This window comes from Eleginops maclovinus, chromosome 15, assembly GCF_036324505.1.
Source record: "Eleginops maclovinus isolate JMC-PN-2008 ecotype Puerto Natales chromosome 15, JC_Emac_rtc_rv5, whole genome shotgun sequence".
Classification (NCBI taxonomy): Eukaryota; Metazoa; Chordata; class Actinopteri; order Perciformes; family Eleginopidae; genus Eleginops; species Eleginops maclovinus.
Genome location: NC_086363.1, coordinates 20935536 through 20948848, shown reverse-complemented (window position 1 = coordinate 20948848; position 13313 = coordinate 20935536). Strand labels below are relative to the sequence as shown.

Genomic DNA, 13313 nt, shown 5'->3' with positions numbered 1-13313 from the left:
GCCAGAAACAACCAAAGATACTGTGGATATATTTTACCACTAGGCCACAATATCACAGTATTTCATCTGTCAGCCATTATAATATAAAAAACAGTAACCATAACTTATCATATTACACCTTGGTTAATAAAAAAAGTAAAAGAAGCTTAAATTGTGTCCAACAATCAAGAAGGAACAAAGGGTTGAATAAAAAAAAACGAATGTATGTACGAAACATGAGTAGGCTTAGTTTAGATGAAAGAAACATTTCTGGAAATGTTTCTTTTCTTCTGCTCTCCTGCCAGATGTTGGTAAAGACCGATCTTTCTGTTTATTGGAGTTGGAGCCAGTAGGGATTATCTAGCATAAAGCGCCACGTTCAATATTTCACATTGATTTCTCTGCCTATTTTATATCTGCTTTAAGCTTAATACAGTCTTACTTGTGTTTTTACCTTTTGCACCCAGGCCAGGGGGCAGAGGCTGGCAGAGGAACACGCTGCTGTCAATGATACACTGGAAACATCCAGAGGCTCCATTTCTGACACTGAGAGGACTGCGGCTGAGGTGGAGGCTATGGTGCAGGTGAGGCCAACATGACTATGGGGGTTACTTAGAATGAAACTGAGATCAGTACTGCACAGTCCAGAGACAAGCCTGTTTATGAATGATGTGTGTTCAATGTGTCTGCATGTGTACATTTGTCAGAACGTGAGTCAGTACCATGCAGCGATTGATGGTGCCGGCGAAAAGCTGACGGAGAAGACTGAGCGCCTGGCGCTGGCTGACAGAGATCTGGTGCAGAGGGCTGATGACCACGCTGAAGAGCTGGACCGACAGGCCAACGAGCTGGAGGAGTGAGACACCTTTCTGAATGAAAAAATAAAACAATAATAATATTAAGTAAAAATGCATGAAGTCCTTACCAGGTTATATGTCTTTGTGAGAGGTTCAAACTGAAGGAATGGATCTGGTAGGTGCGGACTTTGTCAAGAGTAATATAGTATAACAAGCAAAAGAAATGGCTCAAATGCAATGTGCTAAGAAAAACAGGATGGCTTACATCTGCACTGAAAAAAATGAAACGTTGACTTTAATTAACTGTATTATGTCAACAGGTTCCACATAACTGTATTAGGTTAGTTGAAAGCAATAATAATGAGTTGAACCTAATGTGTTTTATTCAAACTGAATATTAGTGCTTTCAACTAACCTATACAGTTATGTGAAATCTGTCGACATAATACAGTTAATCAAAGTCACCGTTTGAGTGCGGTCACATTTTGCAGTGTGAAAGCTGGCACGCTTTTCTGGCTACTCTGACCCATCAGATAAAGGATCAAAAGGGTTGAAGTTCAAGGCGCCATGTTAGGTGAAATAATATATTGACATGATAATTAATTGCATAAAAAGCTCTATATTTTCCAGATATTCTCCACCTTATATGTGGTATGAAAAATAAACCTAATGTCCAGTTTCAGTTTTTTAAATTGTAAACACTTTAGTTTTGACAAAACAATATCAGATTGATTCAAATACAAGGAAGTAAAGAGTAACAGATACCTCTCTGTGGGTTTTCTCTAGAAGTGACAACTTTGAGACATAATTATTTGATAAATTGTTTAAATAGAAATATCGATTGGTGCAGTTTCAACTATAAATGCATGTTGTATTTCAATTTGTTCTTGTTAATGTATTTCAGTCACTGAGCAGTGTATTGCTAAAAAACTTCTGCAGACTGCATAAGACCGATGAGAGCACTGGGAGCTAACAAACAGTTAAAGCTGGGCCCAAAAGTCAAAACAATGAGCTGAAATGGGTTAAAACGCTACATAGAGACAAATTAGAATTTGTCATTGCAAGCAACCCTTTATACAGTAGACATAGTCAATTGATCAGGCTTTAATTTAATATGACTTGCATCTGAAGTGGAAATTGTTGATTAGTATAGAAATAATCCAACATATCATCCTGTCTCCACCAGGGACCTGAGAGAGAGTGACGCCAACGGCTTCGTGCAGAAAGCCATCAGCGCCGCCAACGTCTACAACAACATTGTGAAATATATCGATGATGCCAACATCACCTCGCTCACCACACACAACTTATCCCAAAGAGCTGAAGATGTATGTAATATCACATAAATACAAAGCATCCAGTCACCATAGTAACTGTCCGTGGTCTGTAGCTGTGTGTGTGTTTTATGTTTCAGGCCATCAATGGAATCAACATGCAGCTCGGGAGCCTGGTGACACAGAGCGGCAACGTCTTCAAGGAGTCCGTTTCTTTACATTCAGAACAGAATGGTATGGGGCTGTCACAGAATCAGAAATCATTGTTCATTGTTCATTTGTCCACTATCCAATGTCCCTCTGAACTTTACTTTGCCCCCCTGTAACAGAGGTAGAAGCAGAGGTGACAGACAAGCTGAAATACATTGAGGAGACCAAAGAAACCATGGAGAAAAACAGCAAAAAACTGGCAGATATAGTGGATGATATCAGTGGGATTCATACAGGTATGTTTTTTGAAGAAACAGTCTCATCTTTTGCAAATTCCACATCTTTGTGTTTGGTACAGTGATTCAGCGGGGTGTTTAGCCTAGCTTAGCACAAACACTGTCCCTGGACTTCGTAGTGCCTCTGTAGTTCAGTTTACTTCCTGTCAGCATTTCCATTAAATGTTTGAAATAAAGGCCTGTTTTAGCCAAAGTCCTAACTCTTCCATATTGTATGAGCCACATCAATTTGGATTTATTTGCCCAGTGTTTTGGTTGTGTTCTATAGAATTGTTTCTATATATATTCTGATCTTATCTTTGCTCTGTGTGTGCTTTTGTTAAGCCACGTTTCCAGTGCATGGTACTGCTCGATATGTACAGAAACTGGTACTTATTTTGATACCACCTCAGCCTGGGACATCCTGCATAAATCCGCCCTTCTTAAATAGCCAACTATCAGCAATAGCAATTGTCTTTTTTTTTTACTATTGATAATTTGTGCACGTTCCTCAGTCTGGTGATCTGATCACCCCAGATACACTTCTACCCTCAGTGGAAAAGACAATTCTGTGAGGTAAAGCAATCGAGTACAGCCCTTCCATGTGTCTTAAGAGGAACTTGACATTCAACCTTTGTACTACTGTCCCTCCCTTTCCACCAAATAAGTTCTTTCAACCTTGAAATAAAGGCTGGACTGTGGCTGTGAGGTAGTGCAGTCATGCGGCAAGATACTTAACCCCAAGATGTTCCCCTAGGCATGGCCGACCCTGCGTAAATGTGTGTTAATGTGAGCCTCCTCCTCCTCCTGATGGCCATGCTTCTGTATGAATGAGGAGAAAATGATGACTTGTATGAAAACTGCTTTGAGGAGTCATAAAGACTGGATAAAGCACTGAATAAATCAAGTCCTATTACCATGTTCAATACAATATCTTTGTCCTCCTCTGCATTCATTCCAGACAGAACACCACAACGACTGGAGTTCACCCAGAATGTGGCTGAGGCGACTCTCAACCGCTCAGCAGAAGTCCTTCAAACCATAACCCCCATCGGTAGCAAGGTGGAGGAGTGGGCCAACAACATGCGGAACAATGAATACTCTACAACTGCTTACGAAGAGGCCGTCCTATCTGCCGGGGAAGCAGGTATTATCTCCTGCAACGTCCACAGCAACATGTACACACCTTGGGAATTTAGTTGAAATGTATTGATTTAGGATAAACCCCTTGAGATGAACCATCCCGCTTTCAGGTGGGTCTTATATGATACAAACAGCAGTAACAAAAAAATAAAAACAAACAAAACAGCCACAGACAAGACTACTACAATCACAACACAAAAATGTAAGATACACATTTGAACTGTTGGTGTTTACATTTAAATATGAGCTGAGGCCATTTAGTGAGCTATACATTACACAGATATTTAGTGGGACGTACTAATTTTTTAATGGCCATATAACTGTAAATCAGTAATGTATGTCCGCTGTGAATCATTTCATTGATATCTTTAAGTTTCCCTAGTCTTTCCATGTATTGACACTCTCATTCAATGCTCTACAGTGGAGAACCTGAATGTGCTGGTTCCTGCGCTGCTGGACAAGCTGAAGGTGGTGGAGCAGAAGAAGCCTGTTAACAACGTGACCACCAACATCCTGAGGATTAGAGATCTGATAGCCCAAGCCCGGAGTGTGGCCAAGAAGGTGAGTTCATTATTTTGAACATCCTAAAGCTTTACAACTTATCGTAACTTATATAGACATTTGAACCATTTGTAAATGTAGCAACCTTCTGAAAAAACAACAAAATCACTGAGCCATCCACCTTGTATTTCCACACCTTACAGCATCTGTCAGTTTAAGCTAGCTAATGGAAACTACACAAAGTTAACTCCAGCAGGAAAGAAATAAAGTGGGAACCTAAACTGTCCATGGGCAGCCTTCCTTTTTAGAAAAACGCGGTGATGCATTTCCCGTTCTGTCACATTACAAACTGATCACCGTCCATCATGGATCACAGAGGCTGAAACCATTATTAAAATACAGGTCTCTTATCAAATAGTCAGATGCTATTAGCTAACAGGCAGTCTTCATCTTCAGGATATTGAATGAATCACCGCTGCCACTACATTTACAATGTTTGCTACAAAATAACTCCTCACCATAACTCTTTCTGGTCTGTTTTCATTAGGTGCAAGTGTCCATGAAGTTTAACGGTCAGTCTTCAGTGGAGGTCCATCCTCACAGCAACCTGGAAGACCTGAAGACAGTGACGTCCATCAGTTTGTTCATGAGAGTGGACCCTGACAAGGATCCCATTGAGGACCGCTTCATCTTATACCTGGGAGACAGAAATGTGAGGAACTCAAACTCAGTCTGTTGCTTTGCCATTTGAGGTAGGCTCATCAGTTTCTATATAACACAAGACTACAGTAGGAATGCTGGATACAGGTCGGAGCCATTATAACCATCAACATTACTTACAGAGATGAGAAGTAACTAAGTACTCAAGTAAAATTCAGAGCTAAATGGTTTACTTTTACTCCACTACATGTTTTTAATCCCTTCAGTTACTTTACAGATCTGGATTAATGATGGTAAATATAACCAGCCCTTAAATCAGACTTTAGTTCACCTGCAGTAAATCCAGCAGCTACCCTGCAGTATACAAAGCCATTCAAACTAGCTGCACCTTTACCAGCTCTGAGAACACTTTAATGATCAATCATTATAAAACATATCAGAGATATTATTCTGAAATGGACCAATCAAACAATGACTACTTTTACTGTCGCTACTTTAAGTACATTTAGATGAGAGTACTTTCTACTTTCACTGGAGGAACATTTTGAATACTTTTACTGTGACAGAGTATTCCTACACTCTGGTACTTCTACTTTTACTCAAGTACAAGATCTGAGTACTTCTACTTTACTCAAGTACAATATCTGAGTACTTCTACTTTTACTCAAGTACAAGATCTGAGTACTTCTACTTTACTCAAATACAAGATCTGAGTACTTCTACTTTACTCAAGTACAAGATCTGAGTACTTGTACTTTTACTCAAGTACAAGATCTGAGTACTTCTACTTTACTCAAGTACAAGATCTGAGTACTTGTACTTTTACTCAAGTACAAGATCTGAGTACTTATACTTTTACTCAAATACAAGATCTGAGTACTTCTACTTTTACTCAAGTACAAGATCTGAGTACTTCTACTTTTACTCAAATACAAGATCTGAATACTTCTACTTTTACTCAAGTACAAGATCTGAGTACTTCTACTTTACTCAAGTACAAGATCTGAGTACTTCTACTTTTACTCAAGTACAAGATTTGAGTACTTCTACTTTACTCAAGTACAAGATCTGAGTACTTCTACTTTACTCAAGTACAAGATCTGAGTACTTGTACTTTTACTCAAGTACAAGATCTGAGTACTTCTACTTTACTCAAGTACAAGATCTGAGTACTTCTACTTTTACTCAAGTACAAGATCTGAGTACTTCTACTTTTACTCAAGTACAAGATCTGAGTACTTCTACTTTTACTCAAGTACAAGATCTGAGTACTTCTACTTTTACTCAAGTACAAGATCTGAGTACTTGTACTTTTACTCAAATACAAGATCTGAGTACTTCTACTTTTACTCAAGTACAAGATCTGAGTACTTGTACTTTTACTCAAGTACAAGATCTGAGTACTTCTACTTTACTCAAGTACAAGATCTGAGTACTTGTACTTTACTCAAGTACAAGATCTGAGTACTTGTACTTTTACTCAAGTACAAGATCTGAGTACTTCTACTTTACTCAAGTACAATATCTGAGTACTTTTACTCAAGTACAAGATCTGAGTACTTCTACTTTTACTCAAGTACAAGATCTGAGTACTTCTACTTTTACTCAAGTACAAGATCTGAGTACTTGTACTTTTACTCAAGTACAAGATCTGAGTACTTGTACTTTTACTCAAATACAAGATCTGAGTACTTCTACTTTGACTCAAGTACAAGATCTGAGTACTTCTACTTTTCTCAAGTACAAGATCTGAGTACTTCTACTTTACTCAAGTACAAGATCTGAGTACTTCTCCCACCTTTGATTACTTGTTGGGAACAACCTGGCATGTACCGTGAGCTGAAAGCACTAAACAAGAGTATGTCCTGCTGCATTGTTCCCTGGTATGTGTGGAATTAGTTGGCAGACAGGATTATGGCCGAGATCTGTTGCTGAAACTTCAGAAACTTGCACCCAGAGGATCAGGGTGAAGATAAAAGCAGGGGGCCGCTTGTGGACATGAATAGTTTGTTTTGATCACAGTAGCAGGCATGCCCTTTCAAAAGGTCTCCAACAGACACTAGGGACAATAGTGCATCTGTGTGCCTTCAAAGTTGGACCTCATTTACATAGACAGTGTTAGCCCCCGCCCACCCGGACTCAGAAACCAATGTGCGGCCTCTCTGTCTCCTGAAGCACACTTCACCTTGGTGATTTCCCTGCCACTGTCATCTATGCAGGGTTTTTGTCCTTGGCTTTTCAGTGTGGAATAATTGCCTCAGCATGAGCACTATAGCTAGTCTGAAATGAGTGATGTTAATGGTTTTCAAACCACTACATTTCAAGGTGAAAGATCATAGAACACGGTCATTTCTCAGTTGGAAACTCATTCAGCTATAATTAACTGTTACAAAATAACAAAATACTAAGGCCATGATGGGAAAGTGAACAGGGTTTGAACTCACCATGAGGTTTTTCTGTTGTTTTGCTCACAGGGTAGGAAAGACTACATGGGACTGGCTATCAAGAATGACAACCTGGTGTTTGTGTACAAGCTGGGGGGAGAAGATGTTGAGATTCCACTTAGTTCAAAGCCTGTGAGCCAATGGCCCGCAGTCTTCAACTACATCAAAGTAGAGAGGTAATGAACTTTGGGTTTTATCTCTTGTACACACATTTTAAAGTTGCCACATGAACACAATTTCAATGTTACTGCTTATAACAAAGACATAAAAAACTTATATGGTATTCTTCCATAAAAGCATGAGATCATCTCTCATGCTCCTTCGTGGTCTTTGCTTGCAGGCTGGGCAGACATGGAAAAGTCTTCCTGACCATCCCCAGCCAGAGCTCCACAGATGAGCAGAAGTTCATCCAGAAAGGAGAAGCTCCAGGCACTGACTCACTTTTCGACATCGACCCCAAGGATATCGTGTTCTTCGTTGGTGGTGTCCCATCGGATGTCAGGGTAAGGCCTTTCAAAGGAATCCATCATTACGAGTAAATCCTTACCGCATATGCTTTTTCCTAAATACTGACATGTTTTTCTGATTGGCTAGCTCCCCCCTCTTCTGAGTCTGGCTCCTTTTGTGGGCTGCATCGAGTTGGGTTCGCTGAACAATGACGTGATCAGTCTTTACAATTTCAAACACACTCACAAAATGGATGTTGTTGCATCAACACCGTGCCCCAGGTACAGTAGACATCTGCATGATTGACCAGTTACAGGGCCCCGGGGCCGAAATGTGCTGTTGGGGTCCGACTCTTCCTCACCTATACCTCGCTAATTAAGAATCTGCCCTGCTACCTACAGACTGTTATCAGTACACACAGCGGACTGCACTGTCAGATTCATGGGATGTAATTAAACACAACTAAAATAAGGAAGCTGCTTAGTTAATGATGTAGTGGTCAGAATTCCCTAACCAAATATCTGTTGATTAAAATACCAAAACCAATCTGACGCGTTCAGAAAAAACTGCTGGGACTTTTGAGGCCCCCCAGGGGGTCTGGGACCCGTATGAGTTGCCAATGTTTCCCATTTGAAGCCAGCCTTCTCAGTATGATACCTTTTCTTGTGTTAAATTATATGAGATGTTTCGTAAAAATGTTAACACATTCTTAATTGTTAATAATAATAATAATAATAATAATAATAATAATAATAATAATAATAAAGCTATATTTATATAGCACTTTTTCATACAGGACGTGCAGCTCAAAGTGCTTTAAAAACAACATCAAGAAATTGCCCTCAGATCAGATGTTGAGAAAGATATAAAACCCTATAAAACAAGCAAACATGTGTACAATAGAATATAATAGGATGATAGTAAGATCAACTTCATAATTATAATAAAAGGTAAAAATATTTTAAAAACAACTTAAAAGGAAATGTTGCTATTAAAACTGTTAAATAAATATTCAAAGTTGAAAAAAAGACCAATAAAATAAAATATAAAAGTAGGTAAATTATAAAGATGAAATGACCATTTAAAGGAGGGTGTTGCTAATAAAAAGCTAATCTAAAATATGTGTCTTTAGGTGTCATTTAAAAATGTCCACTGAATGTTATTTCTTTCTTTAAGTGTCAAATAATATTTCACCTTCTGCTCTCAGGTACAAGTTGGCATTTTCCCAGAGTCGCATTGCCAGCTACCTGTTTGATGGAACGGGCTACGCACTCATCAATAATATTGAGAGGAGGGGCCGATTTGGTGTTGTCACCAGATTTGATATAGCCGTGCGAACTGTTGCAAACAATGGCATCCTTCTACTTATGGTCGAGGGGGTGAGGTTCAGACGCTTCGTTCTGGCTTTAACGTTACACAAAGGAACACATATACAGCCACGGAAAAAATAAAGAGACCACTTCAGCATTATCAGCTTCTCTGGTTTTATTATTTATAGATATGTCTTTGAGTTAAATTAATTTTTTAGTTTATTGTGTTCTATAAAATACTGACAACATTTCTCTGTGTTGGAATTCAACAGACACTGGAATGGCTGCCATACATGTAGAGATAAAGATTTAAGAAACATGTGGAGAGGTCTCTTCATTTTTTCTGGAGCTGTATGTATATATAGGAACATAATATTTTTACGTAATTTAGATTTTGCTTTCACCAACAACAGTGTTTTCACACTATGATTTTACTTTTCCTTTTTCAGTTTGTAATGTTTGAAAACAACTTTTTTTCCAGGATAATTTCTTCCTTTTAGAGTTGAAGAATGGCTTCCTGCGCCTGATGTACGACTTTGGCTTCAGCAAGGGTCCTCAAGTTTTAGAGGATAAAATACCAAAGCTGCAAATAAATGATGCACGATACCATGAGGTAGATTCCCTCTCCCTTCTCATTTGGCTGGTTAGACAATTTAAGTCAACAAGTGAGCTTGTGAGTGAGTTATGTCTTGCTGTTTGCACAGGTGTCAGTGATCTACCATCAGTCAAAGAAGGTCATCCTGCTGGTTGACAAGAGCCATGTGAAATCTTTGGAGAATCCCAAAACCACGCTGCCTTTCTCCGATATCTACATAGGAGGGGCTCCCTCAAGCATTTTAAAATCCAAGTGAGTTAAAAATACAAAACTATTAAACATTGTACACTGTTCAGTACAACTGAGGACTGTTTTCCATGTTGAAACATTCCCTCCAAGTGGCAACAGTCCGTCTTATCTGCATGAGGCAGCTGGTTGGCTGCGGACCTATTCCGTAGTGAAAAAGTCTATACAGTTTATGATTAAAACTTTTGGATTCCACTTTACATTTCAGTTTGTCAAAAGATATCTTTGTGGTGACTATATTTCCAAATTTGAGAGTTGGCTTCGAAATATGACAAAGCCCCCCTTTTAAATTGGGCAGCAAAAATGATATTATACATTACTACAAAATGCTGACAGGAAGTGTTTGACCACAGGCCGGAGCTGTCTGCTGTCCTGGGTCTGAAAGGCTGTGTGAAAGGTTTCCAGTTCCAGAAGAAAGACTTCAATCTGCTGGAGGAGCCTGGAACCATCGGCATCAGCAGCGGCTGCCCTGAGGAGTCCTTTGTAAGTGCTACTCCACCACTTCACACACTGTCTGCTCTGCATGTATGAACCAATACACTATTGATGATAGATGTCACAATGAGTAAAACAAACTATTCATCTCAATTAAGAGAAAATCATTGATGTTCAACAGTCAAGTCAAGTCGTAGTCTTATTGGGGGATGATTGAACTGTAAAGCTGAACGGACGGGAAAAGGTAACAGGTGATGAAAGATGTGTTGTTCTTGTCACAGATGTCCCGTAAAGCCTATTTCACCGGTGAGAGCTACCTGGGATCAACAGCCAAGATTTCACCCTTCGACAACTTTGAAGGAGGACTGAATTTCAGAACGCTGCAGCCGGCCGGACTCCTCTTCTACACGAATGAAGGGGTATACACTAATCTTCACACACACACACACACACACACACACACACACACACACACACACACACACACACACACACACAAAAGCCACTATGTATAATGCAGCATTTCATGGTTGGGTGGGAAAAAGGGGATAAACAGAAGTATCATTTTGAAGGATCAAGATAATACCTTGTAATTGTGCTGCTAACTTATAGCTTTTATAATATTCTCTCTTACTTTAGTCAGAAGAGTTCAGCATATCCTTGGAGAACGGAGCCGTGGTGCTGACCTGCAGAGGCACGCGGGTTAAATCCCACAAGAAGCAATACAACGATGGAAGGGCACACTTCTTAGTGGCCTCAGTAAACGATCAGAAGTAAGTATGCCAACATCACAGCTGTGTTGTGTGTCAAAACGATGCTGCGTTTTGATTTTAGCCAGCTCTACAGTTTCCCCTCAACTGTATGACGTCAGACTCCTCTTATAGAGAAAAGTTTGTTTCAATTTCAAGATTATTTGATTGCTTAACCCATACGTTTCTCCATGTGAAGTTTTTTTTTATTTTCTGTTTACGCAAAATGTTACACTAAATGTCGACATTTACACATGCACACACACACAAACACACACACAGGTTTGTACCTTCGAAAGCAATTGGGGCTCAGTATCTTGCCCAGGGACACTATGTTGTGCTTAGCTGCCGAGGATTAAACCACCAATCCTATGATCTCAAATAACAAGATACATAATGTCAGACTTATAATGAACCTCCTAATAGAGTTACAAAATATTCTGTTCAATGTCAGTTCACTGCTAAGAACCAACATCTTCCAGACAAACAAAAATATGTGGTTAATCAGCATCACAGTTTACCAGCGAGATAACAAAGGCGAAGAAGCCTGTACCTCTAGAATCCGATCATTTAAGGCAGATCTCAGTATAAAATATAGCTACTTATTCGCTGTCTGAACACATAAAACTTCGGTACAGTTGAGACATATTTGAAATATGATGCCAAAAAGGATGGCGTATAAGTAGGTAGTTAGATAAGAGCACCGGGGCTAAAGATAACACACACTTCATGACCGTGTGGTTAAACTGTTCTCCAGGTATTCACTGTTGGTGGACGACAAAGACAAGCAGGAGAAGAAGCGTCCATCATCTGCCCCGAAAGCCTCCTCAGGTTCTGCTGTGAAGACCTTCTACTACGGAGGCTCTCCCAGCAGCAGCTTCAGGAACTTCACAGGCTGCATCAGCTACGCTTACATCAACAGGTAAACCCCCCAAGCAGTCCCTACAGGGGGGGTCACCCGGACCAGCTGTCCCTTTATACAACACTACAGCTCTCTAATGAAGGATAGCTTCTGCCTCCTCTCCCTCTATGTGAGGAGGAGACCAGTGGTGTAAAGTAACTAAGTATGTCTACTCAAGTACTGTAACATTTTGAGGTACCAGAGTATTTCAAAGTTTTGATACTTTGTATTTTTACTCCACTAGATTTATTTAATCCCTTCAGTTACTTACAGATTTTGATTAATGATGTGAAATCGAATCAACTCAGACTTTAGTTCACCTGGAGTAAATTCAGCAGCTACCCTGCAGTATACAAAGCCATTCAAACTAGCTGCACCTTTACCAGCTCTGAGAACACTTTAATGATCAATCATTATAAAACATATCAGAGATATTATTCTGAAATGGACCAATCAAACAATGACTACTTTTACTGTCGCTACTTTAAGTACATTTAGATGAGAGTACTTTCTACTTTCACTGGAGGAACATTTAGAATGCAGGACTTTTACTGTGACAGTATTCCTACACTCTGGTACTTCTACTTTACTCAAGTACAAGACCTGAGTACTTCTACTTTTACTAAAGTACAAGATCTGAGTACTTCTACGTTTACTCTAGTACAAGATCTGAGTATTTCTACTTTTACTCAAGTACAAGACCTGAGTACTTCTACTTTTACTCAAGTACAAGATCTGAGTACTTCTACTTTTACTCAAGTACAAGATCTGAGTACTTCTCCCCCTCTGGAAGAGAGTAACAAATAAAGCTGTGAGCTGAGAAATTGTTAGAATAAGGAGACGTGTGTTGAGACATCTCTACAGCTCCTACATGTTTAGCTTTCTGTCCCTTTCATTCCTGTATTTCTGTAGACAGGACCGGGACATAGAGCCTGAGGACTTCCAGCGGTACACAGAGAAGGTCCAGATGTCCCTGCAGGACTGCCCCGTCCAGCGGCCCCCTGCTGCTCTGCTATCCAGGCACAGGGAACACAGCTCTAGAGCCAGACAGAGCCCATCACGGAAGGTAGGCACGGAGAGTGCTGGAAAACTTTCCCTCTTTATTATGTTGCTATGATCGGTGTCCACCTGACATTACAAAAAAACCCTCTCATAGGTCAGCAGGGAGGAGTCCAGCCCCCCTCTGGGCCTGATGGAGCTGAGGAATGATGAGCAGGACTCATCTGAGCTCAGCAGCGAGCCCTGCTATCTCTCCTCAAGTCCCAGGGCAACCCGCCAAGCCTTCCACTATGGCGGCATCGCCAACAGCAGGCAGCACCACACAGATCTCGTGGAGTCCCTCTCTGAAAGGTATGTTAATAACTCCAGAAGCTTCCTCAAGGTCCAAAGTGTTCACATCTCTTTGTT

General features: G+C 40.1%; 1 protein-coding gene across 1 annotated transcript in view; it reads left to right on the top strand.

The window, feature by feature from the left end:
• The window catches only part of lama4 (laminin, alpha 4), a 33068-nt gene that overhangs the window by 14524 nt on the left and 5231 nt on the right, over positions 1-13313 (top strand). Inside the window, 20 exon segments of the mRNA XM_063902720.1 lie at positions 447-563; positions 687-835; positions 1963-2104; positions 2191-2284; positions 2380-2496; positions 3437-3622; positions 4040-4179; positions 4667-4831; positions 7254-7399; positions 7564-7726; positions 7818-7951; positions 8878-9049; positions 9462-9593; positions 9685-9827; positions 10175-10304; positions 10538-10675; positions 10896-11029; positions 11763-11927; positions 12819-12972; positions 13063-13256. Of these exon segments, the coding sequence (XP_063758790.1) occupies positions 447-563; positions 687-835; positions 1963-2104; positions 2191-2284; positions 2380-2496; positions 3437-3622; positions 4040-4179; positions 4667-4831; positions 7254-7399; positions 7564-7726; positions 7818-7951; positions 8878-9049; positions 9462-9593; positions 9685-9827; positions 10175-10304; positions 10538-10675; positions 10896-11029; positions 11763-11927; positions 12819-12972; positions 13063-13256 (2915 nt within the window).